The 25,681-nt window shown below is 54.0% G+C and overlaps 2 protein-coding genes across 10 annotated transcripts in view; one reads left to right on the forward strand and one right to left on the reverse strand.

Annotated features, from left to right (window-relative positions):
- Positions 1–186: 186 nt before the first annotated feature.
- CAPS (calcyphosine) lies at positions 187–3,132 on the forward strand. Of its 2 annotated transcripts, XM_079115358.1 has the most exons (4): positions 220–1,039; positions 1,117–1,294; positions 1,468–1,674; positions 1,759–3,132. In XM_079115358.1, exons 1-4 carry the CDS (start codon positions 957–959, stop codon positions 1,858–1,860), a joined length of 570 nt encoding a protein of 189 aa, XP_078971484.1. In that variant the 5' UTR covers positions 220–956; the 3' UTR covers positions 1,861–3,132. The 2 variants fall into 2 exon arrangements, with proteins under 2 accessions (XP_078971483.1, XP_078971484.1); XM_079115357.1 differs by having other exon boundaries at positions 187–1,039; positions 1,468–3,132.
- Positions 3,133–3,471: 339 nt separating this feature from the next.
- RANBP3 (RAN binding protein 3) overlaps positions 3,472–25,681 on the reverse strand; it is a 56,059-nt gene continuing 33,849 nt past the window's right edge. For 2 of the 8 annotated variants that reach the window (XM_079115329.1, XM_079115325.1), the window contains 12 exons: positions 19,671–19,736; positions 18,730–18,822; positions 17,096–17,223; positions 12,835–12,954; positions 10,604–10,707; positions 9,657–9,735; positions 8,565–8,667; positions 8,024–8,133; positions 6,639–6,759; positions 4,455–4,597; positions 3,760–3,943; positions 3,472–3,657 (listed from right to left, as the gene is read on the reverse strand). In XM_079115329.1, the coding sequence (XP_078971455.1) occupies positions 3,614–3,657; positions 3,760–3,943; positions 4,455–4,597; positions 6,639–6,759; positions 8,024–8,133; positions 8,565–8,667; positions 9,657–9,735; positions 10,604–10,707; positions 12,835–12,954; positions 17,096–17,223; positions 18,730–18,822; positions 19,671–19,736 (1,295 nt within the window). In that variant the 3' untranslated portion in view covers positions 3,472–3,613. Of the gene's footprint in view, positions 3,658–3,759; positions 3,944–4,454; positions 4,598–6,638; positions 6,760–8,023; positions 8,149–8,564; positions 8,668–9,656; positions 9,736–10,603; positions 10,708–12,834; positions 12,955–17,095; positions 17,224–18,729; positions 18,823–19,670; positions 19,737–24,915; positions 24,988–25,681 lie in introns of all 8 variants that reach the window. The other 6 variants (XM_079115328.1, XM_079115324.1, XM_079115323.1 and 3 more) reach the window with 5 other exon arrangements.

Consider the following 25,681-nt stretch of genomic DNA (forward strand, 5'->3'; position numbering starts at 1 on the left):
TTAGGAGCGTGCGCAGTGGGATGTCACTAGTCTTGCCGACCACTGACTCATGGGACGGGGTGGCTTCTGACAGTGCAGCATGATGGTGGCACCTGAAGCACAGCCACATTTGGAAGATCCTCTCCAGATGCCCTGGCCCGTGCCGGTGGCAGACACCACACCGAGTCCTGGGAGGTTCAGTCATCTCGGCTGGCGCTCGTCTCGCGAGGAGGGCCTTCTGTGGTGGTCCCAGTTCCTCTGGGCTTGGCAGGGGTCAGGGTCACTTCTCCATTTTGTCCCACTGTACTTGTGGCTCACCAGCTTGTCACGAGTGAACCTGGCAAGTGATGTTTGAGGACTGAAAAGCAACCCACAGAACGATCTGTAATGACAAAAATACTGCGACTGGTTCCTAAAAGTCCAGAAACAGCTTTGTCACAATGTGGTGACATCTCTAAGATTTGCTGGGTCTCAGCTCAGCCTTCACTGACTCTGAGGAGCTCCTGTTGGACATGGGCCTGGGCAGGTCTCGGGGCCCCAGAACCTTGAGTCCTTTCAAACTTCAATCTCAGCAATTTCATCAGCCCTGCCTTTGCTTTGGCTGAGCTGTCCCGCAAAGCCCAGAGAGGGAAAGGTACCTGCCCTGGGTCACACAGCAATCAGGCCTTGGCTTTATCCAGGACTGCCTACCCCTCTTCCCTGTGATCTGGAAAGGAGGCCCTGCCTGTCTGGGCCTGGCTCTGGCCCAGACCTGGGCCCCATGGGGCTGGAAGGGGTAAGCAGAGCTCTCAGCCCCGCCCTGTTTCAGCATGCGGAGAGTTAACAGCAGGCCCTTCCCAGTCTCCAGAGCCACCTCCCTTAGCAACGGTCTTGCCAGGCAGGACGCAGAACTAACACTGAGCAAAGCCACAGGACTTGGGGACCGACACAGCCAGCTGAGTGGGAAGTCCCAGCTGCCCAGGGAGACCTGACCCAGCATGGATGCCGTGGACGCTACCATTGAGAGGCTGCGGGCAGAGTGCCTGTCTCGAGGGGTCTCGGGGATCCAGAGCTTGGCCAGGTGAGGGGTCTTCCACAGGCCTCCCCAACTCCAGCCCTGGGGATGGCTGCCATCCAACTTTATCCCCTGCCCCTCAGGTTTTTCCGTCGCCTGGACCAGGATAAGAGCCGAGCCCTGGATGCCAGGGAGCTCCGGCGGGGCCTGGCGGAATTGGGGATGGCGCTGGATGAGGCCGAGGCCGAGGGCATGTGTAAGCGCTGGGACCGTGATGGCAGCGGGACGCTGGACCTGGAGGAGTTTCTGCGGGCACTGAGGGTGAGGCCCACTTCTGGGTATCCAGGGACACCATGTCAGGGAGGCTGACTCACCCCAAGGGTTGTTATTAGGAGGCGCCTGTCGGGGGCGACATCCCGTCTTGACACGCGTTTCGGGAAGGAGTTGGGGACAGCCCACCCTCTGCCTCTAGTCACCTCCTCTGTGCCCCACAGCCCCCCATGTCCCAGGCCAGGGAGGCCATCATTGCGGCTGCCTTTGCCAAGCTGGACCGCAATGGGGATGGCGTGGTGACCGTGGACGACCTCCGTGAGGTGTACAGTGGCCGTGCCCACCCCAAGGTGCGGAGCGGGGAGTGGACCGAGGACGAGGTGCTCCGCCACTTCCTGGACAACTTCGACTCCCCTGAGAAGGACGGGCAGGTGGGTGTCTGCAGGGCTCCCACCTGCCAGGTGGCGTCCAGCCCCTGGCACCCCCGCCCCCCGTCACAGCCTGTCTGCCCACAGGTCACGCTGGCAGAATTCCAGGACTACTACAGTGGCCTCAGCACCTCCATGGACACAGATGAAGAGTTTGTGGCCATGATGACCCACGCTTGGCAGCTGTGAGCAGTGCACCTGGCCGAGGGTCCCCTCCCAGCTGCCTGAGCCAGGGCCCCTCGCCTGACAGCCCCAACAAGGACACGGGAGATCTGAGGCTGAAGAGCTGGCAGGACTAGGCCTCCTACTGGGCTACCGGGCTACCAGGCAGATGTGTCGCTGGCTCAGACCCCAGGGAGAGTGTCCTTCCGGGCCACATTGCTGAACGAAGCCCCAGTCACTGCAGTTGCCCCCCACCCCGCCGCGGCCTGCAGAAAGCCAGGTGACCCCTAGGTGAGAAGGCAAACAGCAGGTCTGAGCGGAGGCTCTGCGTGGCCAGTCCCGAGAGGCAGTTTGGACACCGGCCCAGGTGTAGAGTGTGAGGCAGGGCAGGGCTGTCTGGCTTCCTGAGGCCCCTGGGGCATGCAGGAGGCCGGGGGTTTAGTTAAAAGTTTTAATGTAGTTCCCAAATACATTTCATATGACAATCTTACATAAATGTTCCAAAACACATGGGCATTGTCTGGTTTTCCTTGTCACTAGCTGGCTAAGGCGTAAAGCAGAGAAGTGTGACCAGACCTCCTGCGCAGGCCTCTGGTGTCTCCCCTGGCTCAGGCTTGCAGGGGGGCTGGCAGTGCAGGCCCGTGGAGCCACCCTTGCCCTGGGGCTTCTGGCTGCCCCTGGAGGTATGGGTGGCACAGCTGCAAACTGAGGCCTCCTCTTCACCCCGGGGGTGGGGCGGGGAGATTTCCTCTGAAGTCCTGGGAAGGCCATGTGCACAAGGCCCCTCTCCTCTCTGGGCTGCCCCAGGGGGGCGGTGCCCAGGCACCCACTCCTGTGTGCTGCGTGCATGGGGACAGCTTGTTGTCTGGGACCTGGTCCCTGGGGCTAGGGCCCCCGCTGCCTCTCACAGAGGTCCCAGCCCGTCTTGAGGGTGTGATGTCCGGGCTGTGTGAGGAATGGCCAACAACAGGAAGAGGCTGGCACCTGGGTGCCCAAGGACAGATGGATTCCACGATGGGGACAGGGAAGAGTACTGGGGATCCCTGGGGCCCCTCCCAGGCCCATGACCTTGTTCTAGATCGGCATCTGCAGACCCAGGCCAGATGGAAGCTGACACCCTCACTGCCGGTGACTCGGCTTGCAAGAACCCAGGGTGGGCACGAGGGGGCCAACTGGTCCTGGCTCAGAGGCCAGGGCCACAAGAACGAGCCCTCAACGAGCTGTGCCTGCTCAGCGCAAGAGAGCATCTCAGTCCCAGAAACTGAAAACAAAGCCTTTGGAAATTAAAAAAAAAAATAAGATCTGTAAAATATAAACCCATTGAATCAGAACATGGGAGACAAAGAGCCACACGGAGCACTCGGGCCCAGTGCAGACTCCTGGGGCCAAACCCAGGCCTGGCCGCTGCTCCCGGGCAGGTGCCACCCATGCAGAAGGGAGGGTGCGGTGGCAGGGGGACCAGAGGCCCTGGCTGCACCCAGAGGCTGCGACACGCAGGGTGAAGAAAGAAGGTCTCCCAGTCCCAGTGAGAAGCCGTGACAAGTCTTAATGTGCCATTTCAGAGGAGGGGCGGGGAGGAACGTTCTTTTTCCCTCATCAATATGATGAGGTCTCATGTCCCAAACCACATCCAGGCAGCTCCCGAGTCTGCTTTCCATCAGACGCGGATCCAGACTGTGGTCGACCCAGAGGGTGTGGTTCCGCCCGCGGTGCCGCTGCCTGCGGGGAGGGGGCGGGCGGCAGACAGACGACAAAGCAGCAGCCTCTTGTGCGCCGGCTGCTATGTGCTCCCGGGCGTCTGCCCGTCCCCTTCCTCACCTGCGCCTGCGGGAAGAGCAGCGTCACCTTGGGGCCAGTTCTGGCCTGGCCCGCAGGAGCCGGGAGGTCAGCTCTGGGCCCCTCCTGGGCAGGCGGTGCCTGGCTCACCGGCCCCAGCAGCCCCCGAGGGAGCCAGCACATCATCATCGCTGTCATCCTCCTCGTGGGATGGGGCGGCCCCAGGCTCAGGGGCGGGTGTCTTGGCTTCCTGTTCCTGCTCTACACGGCTGCGAAGGGCCAGGATGCGGTGGTGCAGGGCTGCGTACAGCTGGCCGGTGTCCTTGGAGCTGGCCTGGGGGAGGCAGGGAACCGTGAGGGCCCTGGGACCCATCCTGCCGGGGAGGGGGGGTGAGGTGTCCCACTTGCAAGGGGCTCTGACCTGCCCATTAGTCATGTCCACAGGCCAGCTAGGCGCTCCATGAAGGGACACCATCCCCACGCCAAGGTGGCTGGGAGGATGCAGGAGGTCAGGGCTGGCCTGAGGCCAGGACACAGAAGTTAGGATTGGGTGACACGTGTTGTGCGTCACCCCTTCACACGACACAGGATGGGGGTGACCAACACGTGGGGCTGTTTGTCCTAAGCACCCTGCTGACCTTGGCCAGCCCCTAAATGGGAGGCAAGGGGAAGGACGCAGAGGGTGAGGCTTCTGGGTGAGCTGGGCCAGAGCCCACCCATCTCCACAGCTAGAGCATGAGTCTGCATGACACCCACAGAGGAGCCCGCCTCCCAGAGTCCAGGCAGGTGGGCTACGGGGTGCAGCCTCCTTTCAGAGCCCAGCAACCTGCCTGAGGTTGGCTCACCGAGATTAGGAAGACCTTCACACCCTGGTCCTCGGTGTCCATGGCCGTGATGCGGATGCTTTTCTCGCTGGCCTTGTCCATCTGCATTTGGGCCCACAGCTTGGTGTTGAGGATCAGCCGCAGGCTGCCCTGGGTTCGCATCACTGTAACCAACAAGGCCACTCAGCCTGGCACCCCCTCCCCGCCCACTGCCAGAAGCCACGACCTGAAGGAAAACCCAACACTGCCAGCCAGCAATTCTCCCAGCCCAGCTGCGGGACCCTGGTGGACTAGTGGCCCCACAGGTTCATGTGGCAGGCCAGTGCCTGGAGGTCACGTCCAGCCTTGTGAGAGTTCTGTTTGGTCCACATGGGCAAGCGACAGGACAGCCATTCCCTCAGGAAAGCGGGGATTAGAGGGAAGCAGGAGACGGAGGGCCCGTGGTGAAGACTGCACATCTGCACCTTCTGCCTGGGACACATGCTGCAAAGGAAGCAGGGGCCCTCCTGACTGTCCCACTCTTGGGCCAAGTCCTGGCCCAGTCCTCTAGTTTTCTTAGGAAAACGAGAAGGTAAGATCGCTGCTTAGAGCTTCCACCAGAAGGAAGCCAGGGCTGAGGGCAGCATACTGTGGAGGGGAGGGGACAGGTCTTGCCTCTGGATGCTGCCCACAGTGCCAGGGCCCATGTACCTGGCCTGTGCCCACAGCATCAACATGGCTAAGTCCCGTCTTCCTGCCTGCCCAGCTCTGCCCGCTGGAGAGCGTTAGAAGTCGTCACCTCTGCCAGGGGACCTCTCAGCTAGATCTCCCTGTGTCCACATCCCTGGGCCAGGTGTCTGCCTTAGACATGGGGGGTGGAGAAGGGACAGGGCACCTAGGGTGGCACTTGGTGAGGGAGAGGGATCCACTGTGGTGGGCCGACCACATGGGCTGACAACAGCTGGGGCACCCTAGCCACGTGCACCACACACACTCTGTCACACATCTGAATGCTTCCATGAGAAAAAAGCAAAAGTAGATCCAAGCTGGGCATGGCGTGGTGCCACCGCCTGCAAACCAGTGACTCGAGAGGCTGAGACAGGAGGACCGCAATTTTGAAGCCATCCTGGGCAACTTAGCAGGACGATTCTCATCTCTGCTCTGACCTCGGGGAGGTTTCTGAGTTGAACTATGTAAAACAATGCTTCAAGGTGAACATGAGCTACCGCAGGCCAGAAACCCACATTGTTATTTTAAAAAAAGGCCAAAAACCACTTTGATTAGAGATGAGAAAAGATGAGCGGGTGCTCCTTTTAAACACACATGCACAGTTTTCTTCAAGTGTGTGTGTGCGTGTGAGCGCACACTCATTTTTTATAACAGGTTTGCTTATGGAAATAAAACGTATAAAGATGGCCCAGTCTTGTTATCTATGGTAGTTTAAAAAAACTGCAGCAACCTACAAGTATATCAACAGAGAAGGGATTAAATAGATTAAAGTGCCAGCAGAACATTCCTGTAGAAGTTTTCACAGTCAATTGTTATATTTATTTTTTGCAATACTGGGGATGGAACCCAGGGCCCCATGCATGCTACACAAGTGCTTTTCTACTGAGCTACATCCCCAGCCCTTTTTAAAATTTCATTTTGAGAGAGAGACAGCCTCACTAAGTTGCCCAGACTGACCCTGAACTTGCAGTTCTCCTGCCCCAGCCTCCTGAATAGCTGGGATGACAGGGATGACCACTGTGTCCAGCTGATAATCTTTATTTTAGAGGGAAATTTAACGCTTATATAGCAAGATGTTCACAAATAGCAAGTGAAACAAGGAGGATATAAAATTGCCCTATTTCCTTAAAAAAGGACCACAAAACAGGAGGAATCAATGTTATGAGCAGAGTTTTCTCTTTGTAAAGAAATTACGATTAATGTTGCATTTCTTCTTTTTCCTTTTTACCATAAAATTGGCACTTTCTCAGTAAAAACAAGTTAAAAAATTGCTAAATACTTCAACACTGAGGAACAATTTTGGAAGGCCTGGCAGCTGGAGTCCCTGGTCTGGCCACACTGTTGGGACCTGCCCCCGTGCCCAGGCCAGGTCAGGTTTCCACTCCCCTCTGCAAAGGTCCTCCTCATCTCATCTTCCAACAATGCCAAGCCCTCCCCATAGGGCCCGTGCCACTCCCACCTTCAGGAGACCTGGCAGCCCCGCCCCCAGCGGCTCACCAAGTCGGGACTGCAACGTCCCGTCGTCGGCCGATGCCATGTCGTTGAGTCTGAGCAGTCCCCGGCCGCGCTCCACCCAGGACTGTGAGGGCTTGTCGAAGACGAACAGCTTACACTGGATCTGGAGACACACGGCCTTGGGTGAGCAGGGCCCGGCTGGCTACTGCCACGGACAACCCTGAACCACCAGGGCCAGTGAACTATGGCAATGGGGCCATGGCAGGTCCTTGCCCAGATTTTTTTCCTGCCCTTAAACTAGGCCAAGTTGAACAGTATTAAAGAGACATTTAATAAAAAATCATTTCAGTAAAAAAGCAAACCACAAAGACCTCCCCGCAACCCACTAGGAGGGCCAGAAGCAGAGACCCTCAGCAGCTCTGGAGGGGATAACATGGTGGAACTGCAGAGGGAGAACAGCCAGGCAGCTCCTCACAGTGCTGAACACGGCTTCCACTTGGCCAACAATCCCCCGTCCTGGTGTGCACCACATCCATGTGAAAGCTCCCCCAGCATCAACTGGTGCGTGGACACGCGAGTGTAGTCCCAGCACACTCGAGTCTTTTCCAGCTGTGCAAAGGAACCAGGCTCTGACGCCTACAGCACGGATGAACCAGAAACACGCTCAGTGAGGAGCCAGACAGGACAGGCCAGAGGATAGGATGCCACTGACAGGAAATGTCCAGGAAGGGCAAATCCAGAGGTAGGAAGTGGATTTGTGCTTGTCAGGGGCTGGGGAGGGCAAAGGGTAACTGCTCGTGGAAATGGAGCTTCTTTTTAGGGGATGAAACGTTCTACATTAGACTGTTGTGATGGTGGTACAATTCTGCAAATGCACGGATCCCTGAACTTGTGCTGTAACAGGCGACTTGAGCTTCATACAGGTTAACAAGAGAGAGGCACAGAGCAGGAACCTCACTAGTCCTTCCGAGGGGAGACTGCAGACCCCGCTCTGCCCGTGTCTTCCATCATGAACAGACTGAAGAAACAGTGTGGGGCAGAAAGGAGGGACTCCTGGAAGCCCATGGCACTCCGTGAGATTGGTGAGGCACGGTGAGATCATGTGCAGGGAGGGAAGGCGGAGGCAGCGTCCAGCACACGAGAGGGTGTGCCTTAGCAGGGGAACCAGGCTCTGGCCACAGCCGGTCTCTTCCCCACTGTGACCACGGGGTGCCAGCGTGACAAGTGATTCAGCTGTTCAGTTTGGCTAAGGAGAGGAGGTGCCAGCAGCCTCATTCCCTGAGCCGCCTCCAAGAGCCTCTAACTCTGACACGGTCAGCACAAGAAAGGCCTGGGTGGGCACTGTATCCTTGATAAGCCCTGTGAGGGCCCAGGGCCACTGCTAAGGACACTGCTATGGACACCTGCCAGGTCCCTGCTGCGCTCACCTGTAGCACGTTACTTTCTGCCTCCTCCCCAGTGATCACTTCCACTTTCTCCAACAGACACTTGCGTGCGGTGGCCTTGGTGTAGGCGGCTGCTGACTCGGCCAGGGACTCTGCAATGTTATCAGCTAAACAAGATTGGCTACTTTTCTGGCAAGAGGCGAGGAGATACCGCCCAGTGGATCAAGAGTACTGGTGCGCCCTGGGGAGGCCAGCCTGGGGGTGTGGTGTCTGGAGGGGACCCTACAGGGAGACCATCTGGGCCACCACCTGCGGCTTTCCCATTCAGCAGAGGACAGGACAGTGAGACAGAAAGCGGAGGACCTTCCCGGCCTGCTGCCTCAGCACTGGCACGCCTGGCCACACGGCTGCTGAAGCACACGGCCAGTGGGCACAGCCCTGCTCTCATACTGTTCAGAACCGGTTCTCAAGTGATCGCCACTGCTGGGGAGTCGGGGCCACACTCCTCCCGGGTGGGATGCAGAGAAATGCAGAGTCCCAGGTCACTGGCCACCCCGAGCGGACCTGCAGGACTAGGATATACCTTTCTCAGGGGTGGCCTCCTGGGAAGATGACTCAGATCCAGACTCAGCAGTTGCGTTTTCCCTACCGGCATCTGAGCTGACCTCGTTTAACTTGGGGGGGCTCTGCAGGGAAACAAAAGCACACCAGGAGGAAGGCTGTGAGGTGCTGGGGGTGGGCCTGCGAAAGAGAAGCCCCCAAGTGGTGAGAGCAGCTCCAGACCCTCTTCGGCTGGGTCCTACAAAACCGGGCCACCCCGCACATCATGTGTGAACACCCCAGAGCTGTCCAGAGCCCTGGGAACGTGGCCTCTCCCAGCATCCCAGGAGGCCTGCATCATCAGCAGACTGCCAACACAGGCACGAGAGCCGTGAGGCATTCTGGGAACAGACTGTTGTGTAGGAAGAGAGCAGTACCAATGTGAGAGCAAAGAAGTACGTCAACTTCCTATTAACCGGAAAGAGCCGGAAAGAACGAGGGCCAGAACAGCCTTCCCTTCCCCACAGTCACAACTGGAGGGGAATGCGGCCGTTCAACTGGGAGGAAAAAGGAATGAACACGAGGAAGGAGGGACAGCACTCTAGAGCCCTCTCCCATGCCGACCAGGCTCTCGGAGAACAGAAAGTGCCCTGGCCATGCATGATGTGTGCACGGCTGCCCAGGTGGATCTGTCCCACAGACAGGGCTGGCTCTGCTTCAGCAGGGAACCAAAGACTTGCCCCCACTGGCTATAGACTTGTGGCCTGGGTGGAGGTTGGGGGCCAGCAGCATGTGGCCACCACCTGCCATTCATTCCAGCTGGACTTTCAGGGATGGAGCATGAGCCCTGGCTGTGAGGGAAGCCCATCTCAGGACTAAGTCAGCCTCAGATGGCAGGAAGGAAACAAGGAAGAGCAAAGGCTGGGGCCTGGGCAGCCTCCTTGGGCCACTGGGGTCAAGGGTCCAGTCCATCTTCAAGCTGAGTCTGAGCCTGACCATCTTTCTCTTATTTACAACTAAAAGTCCTGATTTTATAAGAGACATGGTAGCCACATGCCACATTCCTTCTCAATCAGGGGTTGGTGCTAAAAGCTTCCAGGCTCCAAGACAAACAGTGCCAAGAGGGGCTGCTCACCAAAACACGCTCGCTCATGTTCTGGCCAAAGACGAATTTGTTGCTGGAGGCGTCGGCACTGTTGGTTGAATTCTCTAAACTGGAAAAGAGACTGTACTCAGTATGCAGTCAGGCAAACGTGCACGTGCTGAACACGCTGAACACGCATACATACACATGCACATGCAGGAAGGGGAGCACGCGTGCGCATGCACATGCAGGAAGGGGAGCACGCGTGCGCGTGCACACACACGTACATACACACGTATACAAGGACTCTGGCAGCAAGTAGTCTGGACCCCCTTCCCTCTGCGGATGGACTGGCACCTAGTGGGATCCAGTCTCTGGGCCATGCACACTGTGCCACGCAGAAACAATAGCCTTAGCTTGCCTGGTGGAGGGTCCCAATGGCACAGCAGAGGCCACATTTGTTAGCCCTGAAGACCTGTCTCCCAAGTAGGGAGACCCCTCCTTCTGAAGCTCCATGGAGAGCAGCACCCCAGGCACCAGCCAGGGCAAGACAGAGGCTTCACCCGATATAGCCAGGCTAAGGTATACTGGGGTGGCCCTCATGGCCACAGGAGTTGACCAAGCTGCCACTGGGCCTATCAGTTCTGCTCCAGTATTTTGGTCCATGTGAGAGGGTCCCTCTGAGGCTGGGCTGTATCCTCCATATGCCCCTGATGACCACACTGAACTCTGGTCCTACCTGAGGTCTGTTGCTCTCTGGGACAACCCTGGCCCCATGGATTCACCCAGGGGAGTAAGGGGGTACCTGGGGTACCTTGACTCTGCTGGCTTCAGCTTCCTCCTGTTCTGCACCACAAGGACAGACTGGGCTGGCTCCTGGCTCAGCCATCAAGGTCCCCTAGCCCAAGGTGGAATGAGCCTGACTGGTCCCACTGTGGCTGAGGGCCTCTCCCACCACCTCCTCCTGCACTGATGCTGGCCCTGGGGCTGGGACCTACCTGGAACTGATATACTGGAGAAAGTAGTTGGTCGCAGTTGGCGTGTCCGAGCCAGGATGTCCGGCATTCTCCATGCCAGCCACGTCAGTGTTCTCATTCATCAGCTGGAAACAGAAACACTTCATTGCAACAGCAGGGCCCTAAACTGTGGGGCACAGCTCTGAGGCACAGCGCCTGCTGAGTGCACACGCTGCGTGTACCAGGGTGTGGGGCTGTAACCAACTTCACATCTTGCTTTTAGTGGTTAAGATACAAAAACAGGCCACGGAGCCCCAAGGAAGCTTTTTTACCTTGTCACAAATACCTGCCCTGAAGCTAGTACAGGCCAGCACTTCTGTCCATCCACAGAGCCCAGGCTTGCCAATTGGGTCTTTTAAGGAGCAGGTTACAGACACAACAAAAGCACCATCTCTGGAGGCTCTTTCAAGGTTGCCTTCAGTGGAGAAGTCGAGATCTGACTATAAGCCGCCAGGGTCCTCTTTAAGACCCTGACCTTGCCCACTTCAAGCAGCCACACCAGCAAACTCAAGGGACAGAGAACTGGGCCTGAGGTTCAGTGGCCAAGTCCTGAATGGCCTAGTGTAGGTGAATTTCAAGTCCCTCCTGCTCTCTAGAGGGAGCAGGCAAGAGGGATTAGCTTTGTCTAAAAGCTGCAGCAGCGACACCTGTCTTGTGTCCCTCAGGATTGGTACTTCCACTGGACAGTGAGTGAGAAAGCAAGCAGCAGAAGTGCCATCCAGCATCGTCACAGCAGAGATTTCTGATTCCTTATTTCCCACTGAGCATTACGGACACTGGGCTGGGTGTCCTGGGCACGGCACTTCACAGCGCTGGGCAGTGTCCTTGTCCTCCACCTATTCCATGTCAGGACACTCCTAGCTGTGACACCACCCTTGTCCCAGAGATGGCCACGATGTTACCTCTCAAGCTTCTAAAGAAGTTCTTGCCAGAAGAGCCATGGCAGAGCGTTCTGGGCCAGCTGCTAGAAGGGCAGAGCTGTGGGCTTCCCACCGCTCCCGCCCATGGGGCCCAGAGACGCGATCCTGACACTGCCAGAGCTTCCCACTCAAGTCTCCAGACACGACTGACACACCTGGAGGGCAGACAGTGACAGATGCCTGCTCTTGCCCATCCTGCTTTTTCTTTTTTTGGTACTGGGGATGGAGCCCAGGTGTGCTCTACCACTGAGCTACATCTCCAGCCCTCTTATGTTTTATTTTGAGGGCTACCAAGGCTGGCCTTGAGTTTGCTATCCTCCTCCCTCCACCTCCCAAGTCACTGAGATCACATGTGTGCAGAACTATGCCCAGCTCCCAACCTGTTTCTGAGAAAATAAGGTGGCTGTGCACAGCGGTGTGCCTGCTGTTCCAGCTATTTCCAGGCTTGAGGCCAGGAGCTAGGGCCAGCCTGGGCAATATAGTGCGAACCTGTCACAACCATAACAAAAACAAGGTGATGATGGTTTGCTGTGGCCGGTGCATGAGTGACCCCAGAGGTGGGTGCTGGAGGCTTGCCCTCACCAGTGGAGCCATTCACTGAGGGGCAGGGTCTGGTTGAAGGAAGGAGGCCCCGGGCGTGCCCCCGAAGGGTATTTCTGGTCTCCAGCCCCTTTTCTGAGTCTGCTCCTGGACGCACCCAGCTGGGCGGCTTTCTCCTTTCGGGCCCTTCCTCCAGGATGCACCGCCTTGCTCAGACCTAAAGGGAGCGCAGCGCGCAGGCTGAAGGTGGACGGACGCTCTCAGGGAGTCACGAGAGGCCCTCCCTTCTGTGTTGCCGTCAGGTACTCTGGTTCCAATAGAAAGATAACATGGTTCTTATAGGGTGGGGACAACTCTGGTCCCCAGAGAACAGCTGGGGACATCTGGGATGTCTGTGGTGTCACAACTGGTGTTCCTGGCCTGGAGTGGGTAGACACTGGGGATATTGCTAGCACCCTGCATGGCCCAGTATGCCCACCATCAACTAAGAATGGATCAGTCCAAACGCTGCCAGTGCTGAGGGTTCTGAGGCCCTGTGCAGGCAGCATGTGTGCTAGGAGCTGGGAGGACAGGAAAACTGCAAACCGGCAGGTGACTGTTTAGTCACAGGACATCCCTGGGCCACACTCCCCACTGCCTGTTTCTTTAAGGAAAACTGATTTTCTTGTTGAACATGGAGTCATTATGACAAGAAAAAAAGAAGTAAAAATCAACTCAGAGGTTCAATAGCTCATCCGACCCCTGATCACATACCTTCACTCTGTCCCTCAGGTTCTGCCCAAATATAAAGGCCTGCTGTGCAACTTGGTCTTTCTTCTCACAGTTTTCCTCCTCCTCAGTATTGCTAGACTCATTTTTCTGGGGCTCTTTCTCCTGTTAAAAATAAAACACAAAAATCAGAAAAAGGTGACGCATTAGCCCAGATAACCAGGACCAGAACCCTGCTGGGTGGACTTCACATGGCTCCTCTGAGCGTGGTCCCTGGGCCAGAGGGGCCCTGAGGACTTGCCAGCGCACCAGCTTTGCCCCAGCAGGGTGAGCTCTCCCTGGGTGAGGCCATGGGAGAGACACAGACAAGGACCCCTTCCATATGCTGCAGGCTCCCTCCCCAGGTGCAGGGCTCTGCTTTAGACAAAGGTTTGGGAGGGATGGCCGGGTACCAGCGGCTCCCAGACATAGGCAAGACACCCCTGCCTCGGTGGGGCAGAGGGCTGCCAGCCTCTTCCCACGCCTTGGCGGAGGTGGTTCCTAAGTGGATGGTGAGACGCAGTGGACTGGACAGGAGGCTTCTGCCCACCTTTGGGTGCTTGGAACCAATAGTGCCCTGGATTATTTGATAGGAACTGGACCTTTGTAAGGCCAGGGTGGCCAAAATGGTACCAGGGCTTCTGGGATGGCTGTAGGCTTTTAGAGTTTTCTTATTAGACTTGGTTTTGGTTTTGAAAAGCCCACTGATGAGTGGTGGCCTTTGTCCAGGTGGACGCAAGGCAGAAAGGGAAAATCACACCCAACGTGCCCAAAAGGTGCTTCTCAGACCCTGTTCTCAGAAACCCTTGGAGGAGGGCTCTGGCAGAGACAGATGGAGCACGGAAACTGCTGCAGCACCATCGATACTGGCAGAGAGCTGGAAATAACCCAGAGGTTTGAAGTTAGCCGAAGGGCTGCATACTTGAGGATTTAAAATACAACGGGGGTAGAATCTCAACGGGGGAAAAAACAAGAGAGAGGCAGGACGGCAGGATCCCCTCAGCATCAGAGAGAAAAACAAGCTGTGAGACAGGGAAATGTAAATCCATTTTGATCAAAAGCGAACCGAGGGTGGAGTGATTCAGTGGTCAGAGCTTGCTTAGCATAACGCAGGCCGTGCGGTCCATCCCAGCACTGCCAAAAAAAAAAAAAAAAAAAAAAAAAAAAGACGAAAAGCAAACATGATCTCAAGTGTGTGTTTACAACTGCCAAGGAAGAAAACCAGAACAGAGTAAAGTCCGAGGTCTGCTGACCCTTGTTCCCTGGAGGGTGCGCTGCACTTTTCACTACACAGATTTTCATATTGTTTAAACATTTTCAACTTTTAGGCATGATTTTTTAAAGTAAAGATTTTCACACCTTTCATTTATTTGGGGATAGTGGAATGCAGACTTGTTAGTAATTCACGTTTTTCTTACACTACACAATAAAAGCTGCTGTCCAAACTGAAAACAAACCAAAGAAAAGCTTAGGAGCGGATGCCCTGAGGACGTCCCTGGTGGACAAGACCCTGAGGGGCAGCGCTCTCCCAGGGACACTGGAGGGCCAGAGCACAGCGGAGCAAGAGGTGAGAAGGGCCGTTGGGAGGTTGTGGACGCTGGTCAGTGTTTCCAGCCCCTGTAGCACGGGACACTGTGATGCTAATCACACTTTGTGACCTGCTGTCTAGAGTTTTAACTGTTTTTCCACTGCACTTCCTGTAATTCTGCCACTGTTAACACTGCAGGCTTGTGCCGTGAAGCGAATGTGTACTTTAGAGCTAGGCACCCCCCACATTCAGTGACCAGGACTCCTCAGAAGCAGGCCGGCTCCCAGCCCACAGGTGGGCAGGTCCCCTGCTGCAGCTCGCAGCCGATACAATGCCAGCAGAACCATGGTCCTGGCTTTTGGCTTCTGTGCATTGTCTGCTTCTTCTCCACCTAGAGGGTTGCTATTCCCAGGTGGGGAGAGCACATGGTGTCCCCTGAGGCCAGGGACACAGGCAATGGCAGTGCTGTGAACAAGAATCTTTCTATATTTAATAAATAGTCATTTTATGGTTTTGACTATTGAAACACAGAAAGGTCTCCATATAAAGTGGCACTAAATAACCCTAAATAGTTTTTTCTGAACTTGTTATAGCTTTTGTAATCAGACAAATAAACACAATGTTTTCATAAAACATTTTAATGTAAATAATTTAAGGCTTTAAACAAATATTTACTTTCCTCTTGAATCATTAGTAGTATACTAAAAATAACAGCAAAAATAGTATATGGCTAGTATTATTTATTTATTTTTTTAAATTTTTTTAGTTGTTGGTGGACCTTTATTTTATTTTTGAAATTTATTTGTATGTGGTGCTGAGAATCGAACCCAGGGCCTCACGCATGCTAGACAAGCGCTCTACCACTGAGCTACAACCCCAGCCCGGCTAGTATTATTTGAATGATAATACTATTTCTCTTTTTGTTATTTACTGTAAGCTGGAACTAATAAATGCATCTTGGATGGTAAAAAGAAAAAAAAAAAAAAAAAAGGTTCTGAGCAGAGTGTTTCTGACCCAGAGGACTCTTTTCAGAGGGTTAGATTTTTGCCAGGCCAGCTCTGTGATCAGGGGCTTCTTCCTCACGTGAGTCAGGGGTTTCCTAATGGATAACTTTGGTGTGAATGGCTTCAGGAGGCTCTGCCTCCTGGGCACCTTCTCCTTGAGGTCCCTAAGTGTCATCTGAGCCTTAAGTCTATTTATCTCACAGTCCCCCATGGGCAGCATGTCAGCATGTGCCATGTTTCTGGGGTGATAGGAAAGACAAAGGTCTGCCTGGTGAGCTCTGAGTCCCCACAGGGTGGCAGTGCCAGCAGCAGGAGCCTCCACCTCCTCCACCTCTGTCCCCATGTTAGCCACATGCAGAACTGCTGGTGGCGTGGTATGGCCTGTGTGGCTCCGCCCACAGCCATGCACTCACTGCTGGGAAGCTAGCAGCAGCTGGGACAGGCTTGGTCTCTTCCAGGAGCCCCTCCAACTCAGAACTGGGCTCCTGACCCACTGTCCTCAAGACCTCAGCGATTCCTATTTTCACATTTCCAAAGGTGAGACCTGTGGTTTGAATGTGGGGGCTGGGGACTCCAGAATGTAACTATAGACAGGCATGCTCCCACGAGTGGAAGGTTCAAACCACAGCTAGCAGGTCTGCTGACACCACTATAGAGCGCAGAAGGCACACGTGGGTCCAGCCAGGCTTTTCAGAGATGCCATATGGTGCATTACTGCAAATGACCCAAAGCCATCTGCCAACCTTGGGAGCAGCTGGTCATCTAATGTCCTCCCTTACTTCAGCTGCTGTGAAATACGCAGCCTTGGGCCTCTACAGTCCTGGAATCCTGGGGCACTTTTTATTTTTCTTAAATGAACTATTTCCGAGCTGACCCCCCAAGCATGCTCTCCAACTAGAGGGTACCCCCTGAATCCTGGAGAGCTGATCCTGTGTGCACAGAGGGGGAGGTTCTTCTTCCCATGAAATGCTGCACGACAATCATCCATAGAAGTCACTCCTCTGGACTCAGTGACTCCCAGGGTTCAGTAAGGTACCCTGAAAGACCACACACCCACTGGGGGCCAGATATGCGGGTGGCACAAGCTTTCCCAGCAGGCTGCTTGTGGCTGCTCGACTGAGGGAAAGGTGCCCCCTGGCAGGCTCACAGTTTGCCAGTGCTCTAGGGTCTGCGTGGGCATGTTGTGCTGCAAGCACATTCCCCCATGTGGAAATGGGGAGATCCTGGAACCCTGAAAGGGTGAGGCCTAGCACAGGTGGTTCAGGCATGGTGGGTGGGCACTGTCCCTGTAAGGAAATGATGCATTGTCGGGGGACCCTGGGGAGTTCTCTCCAGGCAAGATGTTACCAAAGAACATTCCCTCCCTGCTCTGCTTCCTATCTTGCCGTGTGCTTTCTTCCCCACGCTCCTGCCACGATGCTATTGCCATGAAGGAAGATGGCCACCGGGTCCTCGGCAGAGCTGGTGTCCTGCTGTTTGGACTTTCACCCTCTAAAATTGGGAGCTAAACAAACCTCTTTCCTTTATATACTTCCCAGCCTAGGTATTTTGCTATAACAATAGAAAACAGACAAAAACTGGTAGGTATAGTGATTCTCTGACCACTGCGAAAATCCAGAAACAGGTCCATGGTTAAACAGCTGTGAACTCGGTAAGACCCTGAGGAGCTGACCCTGTGGCTCCATCTGGGCCTGGCACATGGTGCCCCTCAGTCCATGACCTCAGACTCACTGACCTCAAGTGCATGTGCCTCATCAGCAGATTCAGAGGGATTTCTCCGCGCAGGGTTTTCTGGTGATAATGACGTCGCTGCCCCTGTGCAGTCCACTGGGATGCTGACTCCATTGGTGCCACTGCTCGGGACTGTAGGAAGAAAAGAGTGGGGGGTGTTGGGCATCTAGCCAGGACCCCCCAGCCCTCCTCTCTTGCTGCACCCCATGTAGGGACCCCCCCTTTAGATGGTCACAAGTAATGTTTCTTTAGTAGGAAAGGGCCCGGCATCTCTACTGAAAGCCACTTGCCCTTAGATAAAAGAGCAAACAATGAAAATGTCACAGAAGTGAGGAGGTCTTTATTCAAAAAAAGAACTATGTCAATTTTCAGTGAGTTTAGAAGCATTACTGCTGCTTAACCAAAACAAACAAAAACCAAGAAAACACATACTGGGGAATGATTTTCATTTTTTTTTTGGCAGGGGGGTGGGGAGGAGGGTACCAGGGATTGAACTCAGGGACACTCAACCACAGGGCCACATCTCCAGCCGTATTTTGTATTTTATTTAGAGACAGGGTCTCACTGAGTTGCTTAGGGCCTCACTGTTGCTGAAGCTGGCTCTGAACTCATGATCCTCCTGCCTCAGCCTCCTGAGCCGCTGGATTACAGGCAAGTCCCGGGCCCGGCAAATAATTCTTTATGAAAGTAATCTTATACATTTGTTTTCTTTTAAAATAGTGGAGAGTCCACTGGGGTGTGGCTCAGTGGTGAGTGCTTGCCTAGCTTGCTTGAGGACCTGGGTTCCACCCCTAGCATCACAAAAAAATAGCAGCTGGGCAAGGGCGCTGGCCTGTGATCCCAGAGGCTCAGGAGACTGAGGCAGGAGGATTGAAAGTTTCAGGCCCCTCAGCAACTTAGCAAGACTATTTCAAAATAAAAAATAAAAGGGCTGGGGATTTGGCTCAGTGATTAAGTGGCTATGTGTTTAATCCCTGGTACCAAAACAAATAACAACACCCAAACCCAAAACAAACACCAACACCCGCCAAAAAAAAAAAAAAAAAAAAAACACTCTGGAGAGCATATGATTCAAACATTAAAATCTGGCTTTGACGGTTAAACATCAGATTAGAATCATTTCCCCTGTAATTAAAAACCCGTTGGAAATATGACCCAGTCCCCCATGTTGGAGGCTGAGTTTCTTATGAAGAGTTCTCAATTACAGGGAAAGACCAAGAAGAAAAGCTCATAAATAGGAAAGTTAAGGATCAACCGGAAGCTGGGAACCGCCTCAGGTGTGATGGATGGAGGCAGGCTGAGGAGTGGGTGTGAAGTGAAGGGAGGATGAAAGCACTGGCCCGTGGGCACCACCCACAGGCTTCTGAAGACCTGTGTGGCTCATGGCTAAGTTTTCTCTGCAGACACGTGGGGACAAATCTACCCATTCGCAGGACCAGGTTGGCTTTTATGGGGACAGTGAGTGGGTAATGCGTGTCTGACCCAGAGTCACTGCCCAGAGCCTCGGTGGCCCCAGCATCACTCCTCTCAGGGCCGGGGAGCACGGGCTGGTTCACAGGACCATGTTCCCTTCCCTCTGTATCTCTGAGTGCGCCCGGTGGCTCCCTGGTGGTGCTGGTGCCCGGCTGCATCTCTTACTGGTCTGCGACAGTGCTTTCGGCTGCGGGGCCTGCAGCACGGCCGGGCGGAGCACGCTGCGCTGCTGTTCCTTGGGCTTCTGGCTTGGCAAACCTGCAATGGAAGTTGGCTTTCCTAGGGCCCTGGACGCCCAGCAGAATGCAGCACCCCGTCGCCAGGGGCTTCAGAGAAAACTAACCCCCAGTGACCCATTCGTGTCCCTTGCTGGCTGGATTAGGCAGGAAAGCAGCTTTGAGAGTACCCTCTTTTCTTCACAGTTAGACATGCAGATTCTGGCTGTTTCATGAAATTCCCACACCACCAGTCATGACTGTGAACGAGCAGCTAGGACACTCATCGAGGGGCTGCTGCTTTCCTAGCGCTGGACTCGAGGGTGAAGAGAAGCCACACGCACGCCTGTGATCTCAGCAGGTCGGGAGGCTGAGGCAGGATCGCCAGATGTAGCAACTTAGTGAGGCACTAAGCAGTGTAGTGAGACCCTGTCTCATAATAAAAAATAAAAAGGGCTGGAGCCCCTGGGTTCAATCCCCAGTACCAAAAAAAAAAGTGAAGTGCAGATGACGAGGGGAAGGGTCACAAAGGCGCCCTCTGCACCTGTATGTGAAAAACCACACGGGGAAGATCCCTCTGCCAAATATGGGCTGGGCAAGGACCCTGAGGGGAGGTGTCCTGTTCTTGTGGGCTTCCCTGTAAGTCCCTCGCTCGTTTGGACCCTGCTCATGAGCAGCGTGCAGTGAAGCCAGTTGCTCTAGAGACACACGGGAACTGCTGTGCTCCTACTGGGCACAGCCTGTGCCCGCCCTCCACTCCCTGCTCAGGCAGGTTCTCCGTAGCAGCTTTCCAGGGCTCACACATCAGGTCACACCCAGAAAGGCTGGGCAAGAGCCTGGAAAGGTCTAAGAAAGTCATTCCCGTCTCCTCCCTGGACGTGGGCCACCTACCTGCACTGGGTGCCTGGCCATGGATCAGTGTCGGCGGCTTCAGCCGGAACCCGCTGCTCTTTTCCTCTACAAGCACAAGACAAAACATGAAAAGCAGACCTGCCAGGGGCACAGCAGCCAAGCCCAGAGGGCACTGGGCAGGAGGGCTGCAGGTCTGACCTCAGTGACCATGGGCCTGGGGAACTCAGGGAAATGTTTGTAAATTCACACAGAAAGGCAGAAGCTCTGGCCAGCTGGCAGGGCAGCTAGGTGGCCCAGGCTGCACTGGCTCTAGTGCTGACAACAGCGGACAGGACAAGGATCAGCGGGGGAGAGGACGTGCCCTAGGATCAGAGCCCTATCTCCAGAGCAGGGTGTCAGGCAGACAGCTTAGGGCTCACACCCTGGGGGAAAACAGGGAGCCACAGAGCAAAGGTCCCAGGATTGGTCTCCTTCTTCCTAGAAGACTTGTCCATCAGAGAACGTGCCAAAGGCCAGGAAAAGACCAAAGTGGTAGACGGCAGGTTTACTCTGCCCCCAGATATGCCCCCGGAGCTTCACCTTGGTGCTGGGCAAGAGCAGTCCTGGCCACCTGTGAGAACAGTGAGTGCCCAGGGCTCCTGGAAGGGCTGGAAAGCCTGGTTTTGGCTCAGTCTACTGTCCATAGATCCCTTAACTGGCAAGACTTGGTGACTTTGCCCACGGTAGGTGGGGGAGGGCAGACTAATCTGATCCATGACAGAAGCATGATCATAAAGGCCAGGGTCTCCTCCTGGGGGAAAGCAAGGGACAATGGTATAACAGGCCACTGGAGGCAGCCTTGCTTTTGTGCTAAGGGTCAGCCTTGGTCAAGGTGCAGGGCACAAGACCAACTTATAACTCTGAATATGAAATTAAGAAAACAATTCCATTTTCAACAGCACTTAAGAGTAATGAAATACTTGGGAATAAATTTAACAAAAGAAAACTTTGTTGGAAGAAATTAAAGATTCATATAAAGGGAAAGATAAGTCAAAAGGACACACAGTGTATGGCTCTATTGATAAGAACAGGTAAATCCGGAGACAGGAAGTAGATTCATGGTTTCTGGGGGCTGGGAGAGGATGGGGTGACTGCTCATAGGGATGGGGCTTCCTTTTGGGGGTGATGGAAAATTTCTAAAATTAATGATGATGTTAGCTGCACAATTCTGGGTGTTTATTAAGAACCATTTGATAGTACACCAAAACATCAAATTCCAAGAATCTTGCCAGATCTAGGTCTTAGACATCAAACAAAATCAAGTCAAAATTCGGAACAAGGAGGAAGGCTGTACCCATCGACAAGGCACTGCTGAGCCCCACTGCTATCCTGGGCAGCAGCAGGATGAGAACAACCCTCAGCACCCGAGTGCCAGGGACTGAGCAGTGGCTGTGGCAGCCATACTATGAGGCTGGTGTTCCTGGTGTGACAGGGTGGCCACACAGCCACCAAGGAGGCCACACCGTTCTGGAAGAAGCCCACCAGGTAGTCCATTCCAGAAGGCAAATGCTGAGCTCCTTTCCTTTCAAAGAAGATGACTAGCAATTTAGTCACATTTTTCAAGTTGAGGTCAAATGTGCAATTCAAGTAATTTTTCAAAAGCCCTGAGTGCTGGTTTAGAACACCCATTTTGGCTACAGAATGCTCCTCAGCACCCTGCTGTGTGGAGCCTGGGCCAGGCCGGGCTGGCAGGAGCAGAAGGCCTGAACCACCATGGCCACTGAATGGCCTGCCACTGGGCCCAAAGCCTGCCCACCCTACCGACACACAGAGAATTCATGCTAGGTGCTGCAGTGAATGGTCAGATCATCTTGTCTTTCCCTCTACAAGCACAAGACAAAAATTGGAAAGTAGGCCTGCGTAGGGCGAGGTACTTCTAATGGCAACTGGGCACTCGAGACAGACGGGGCACAGATAGCAGAGAAGTGTGCCTGTGGGTGGCCAAGCTCTGGAGGCCCTGTCGTAGGACTCCTTCCAGGAAACACTCCTAGAAATGTGCTTTCTCTGCAACACAAAGTCACCGCCTCGTGGGTTGACCCAAACGCCCGCCATACTCCCCAGCTCCTGCTGGGTCCTAGGCATTGCGCCCCATGGGCTTGATGGAAGAACAGAGTCCCAGAGGCAGCCTCTGCCTGCCTGGGAGACAAGCGTGAACTAGCAGGCTGCTGCCTGAGGTGCTTTCTGCCCACCTCCGAGGGAGCCCAAGTGATGTCTGAAGGAAACGATGCCTAGCCCTGACAGGAGTCCTGATGTAATCAGGAGCATACCCTGAACTAAAGCTGGCCTGCACCAGATGGTGGAGAGGATCCAAGAGCAGGTGGCTTGGTGGGAGCTGAGGACTGTGCAAGGGCAGGGCTGGTACAGGGCAGGAAGGGGCTGAGTTGCCGAGTGGAAGGAGCATCGAGAGAACAAGCAGGGAACAAGTGGAGCTGGGCTTCCTCCTTTCAGAGGAGAGGCAGAAACACACACTCTGCTGGTCCCGGCCGAACCTGGGTGATGCAAGCAGGTAGACAGATGTGCATGTTCTGGGTCTGTCTTCACAGTGCTCAGGAGCCGATGCTCAGAACCCAGACCTTGGTTCAAGGGGCCATTCTCCATTGCAAAAAACCAGGGTCCCTTTGAGAAATGGGGATTGAGTCCAGGAGTGGGACAGGGAAAGATGAAGAACCTGGAGCCTCTTGCTGGGACAGAAGGTGAAAAAAGTGTTCAAAAGAATGAAGGGAACCTGGGGAAGAGGGAGGCCGTGGTGGGCAGTGATTCTGACCAAATTCTGTTGTTACACTGTGATCAGGTACAAATACGTAAGCACAAATCCCATCATGTAACAAATGTAACATACCAGTAAAAAAATGCAAAAGAGGGAAAAACAGAATAGAATGAAGGGCACCTGACCCACAACACAGGAATCTGCCTGACAGAACTCCCACGTGGCTGGATCTGGGGCAATTCTAGCATCAAGGTAAAAACTAGTAACAACAGACTTAACCTAGCAACTAAAGTAGAAGTCTATATTCCACACCGCCATGATAAATCGACAAATAAGAGGGGAGAAGGGACGGGGACCCTTCCAGCAGAATGCCATTAGCAGGCAGGAGCAGAGGAGGTAGAAGCTCCCTTGTATAGCAGCAGAGTCCTGAATTGTGCAGCCAGGGGGCACCGCCAGATGAGGAACAAGGGTGAGATGAGGAGGAAGTTTTCCTGAAGTCTCCAGTGTCTCTCCAAAAGCCCTAACCACAGGTGTGGGAAGTGACTTCACATAACTGGTCTAACTGGTGAACTATGGCACAAAGCCAGTGGTAGAACAGGGCGATTCCACCTCATCAAGTGATCAAGAGCAACCCTGCCAGCAAGAGGACAAAGCCAACACGGTGAGCACCAAGGACAGGGCATCACCCCTGGGGGTTCCTACCCAAGATACTCCTGGGTCTTACCAGGAAATGCTGGGCACCACACCACAGACCCAAGGACTCTACAGGATGCATGGCCTGTAACCTTCAAAGATGGAAAGTGAGATACATGGGGTGCGACATGGACATGATCCCTTGCTATAAAGGACGCAGTGGACGAATGAAGAAGGCGGAAGGGAGTCTCTAGGTGAAAGTGTTATGGAAACACTCTGACTCTTCTATAAGTACTGACGTTTTCAAAATTAAATTTTAAAAAGGAGAAAAACAGGAAAGGACATGAAATTCACTTTGCAGATGGCCTGACATGCCTCCCATGTGCCCAGGCATTAGGGTATCAGGGACTGTAAACCAAGGCTGTGTCCAAGCCGTGAAATGGCCTGAAACATCTTGGCTTCCTGGGCCACCAGCTTCTAATGCTGGTAGACAAAGGAGAGAGGGAAGAGAGGCCACTACAGGCTCAGAGACAGATCACAAGACCAACTTGTACCTATGCTCACAGCACAAATGGATCAAATTCTGTAGTCCCCATGACAGATGATGGAGACCAGAACCAGGAGCCGGAGGACTTCACCCCCATGGTTTAGAACACCACCTGCCAAATGACACCCAGTTACAACCTACCGGCTGGCTCTGAGGACCCGGAATCACCAAGTTCCTATTTGAATTGAGGTCAGGGGGTCATTTGAGGACAGTTGACTTTTAGAGTCAAAATGAATTCCACCATTTGAAATGGTGTCACTCAATCAATCCTCCAAGTTATAAAAACTCATGTCACCTCTTCCCTTACCAGCATGGGACTTATCTCACAAAAGGTTTTGAAGTTGGCATTAGATTTATATAAGGCAGGTTGGGTTATAGAGTGTGGGTTGTTGAACTTGCTCATTAAATACTTTATGGGGAATTCCAGCCATGTGGGAGAAATTTTCAGGAAATTCAAGTTGGTTCTCTAAACAAAAGACCAAAAAGGGAAGGTGCTTGTACTCTTCAGAAGGGATCACACAGTTTTCCTTAGCTCTAAAGTTGTGATGGTACATGCTCATCTGAACAGATTTAGGCAATACTAATGTGAAAATTTAATACACAGAAAAGGATCTGGAAAAAAAATCACACAGCTTCATAGCAGCTATTTTGGGGTAGGACAGTGAGTGCAGAGGGGGCAAGGGGATTTTTCTTCTGTTGCTTTTTTAACAATATGAATATATTGTGTGAAAATTTGAAAACAGAATAAATACATCTCTCTCTCTCTCTACTGCAGATTGAACCCAGTGCGCTTTACCAGAGAACTCTAACCTCTGCCCGTTTTATTTTGAGACAGAGTCTCGCTGAAAATCTCACTAAAACTGCTGAAGCTGACCTAGAACTTGTGATCCTCCTGCCTCAGCCTCCCAAGTTGCTGGGATGACAGGTATGTGCCACCGTGCCAGCTCTTCATATATACATATATCTTTAAATATTTTTATTAGCCATTGGTGAACTTTTAATTTATTCATTTGTATGCGGAGCTGAGAACCGAACCCAGTGCCTCACACGTGCTAGGCAAGCGCTCTACCACTGAGCCGCAAACGCAGCCCATATGTTTTTCAGAGTGTCAAACTCCTTACAACCAGGTCTTGCTGGGAGAAACAGAAACTTAAGGGCTTACTGAGGCCTTGTCTCATGATGGATTCCAGATCTAGAGGCTGAGGACTAGGGGAAACTCAACACATTTAGGAACCAAAAGAGAATCCTGACTTCACACGCCCATTTCTGTTGAAGATCTCATTTAACAATGGTCACTGCTGTGCATCCCAGGAAACCCCCAGGGACTGATGGATGGGCAAAGGGACACGAGGGCTCACCTGGGTCTGAGTCAGAATTGCCTGCAGAGGACTCGCAGAAGGTTGATGGCATAAAAACATTGTGTTTTGACACTGTCGGCAAGGAGATGCAGGCAGGGGAGGAACAAGAGGGAAAAGAGCATGAGTGGGGGGCACACGGGGGCTCTCCTGCGTGCAGGAACACGCAGACTCGCACTGACGCTTCCTCACTGGGAGCAGAGACCTTCTTTACGGTAAGAATGGGGACTTGCGGCCCAACGGCCTCGAGCGGTCTGCCAGCTGGCTGCCCGTCCTGCCTTGTGCTCCCAGCCCTATCTTGGCACCCTGGGCCCTGCTGGGGGTGGCCAGTCAGGATGCAGACTGCAGCAGCCGGGTCTCACTGAAGGCTGCCTCAGCCCGTTTCCCCTCAACAGCCAGTGTGCCCCTGACCCTGACCGATCAAGGCTTTTCTTTATAAGAGCAACTGCTTCCCAGGAGCAGTTTGTGGCCAGCCCACAGGAGTCCACAAACGAAGCAGGACTCATGAGGAACAGCTCCAGAGTGTGACGGGCTGCAGTGAAGCGGAGCTGGAGGGCAGCACAGAAGCAATGCGCTCCGAGCACCAGCACCACCCCTGCCCGCCTCCCTGGATGACTGGAAGCATAGACCCCCTGGTGCCAGTATGGGAAAACAAGCCGTGGCCCCTTGCCCCTTTGGGCTATAGCCACAGAACAAAGTGGCCCCTCTCTTCTCGTGGCACTCTCGGCTGCAGAAGTGTGGTTCAGCAGTGAGTGGGAAGGGAAGCCTC

Source organism: Sciurus vulgaris (genome assembly GCF_902686455.1).
Source record: "Sciurus vulgaris genome assembly, chromosome: 16".
NCBI classification, from domain to species: Eukaryota; Metazoa; Chordata; class Mammalia; order Rodentia; family Sciuridae; genus Sciurus; species Sciurus vulgaris.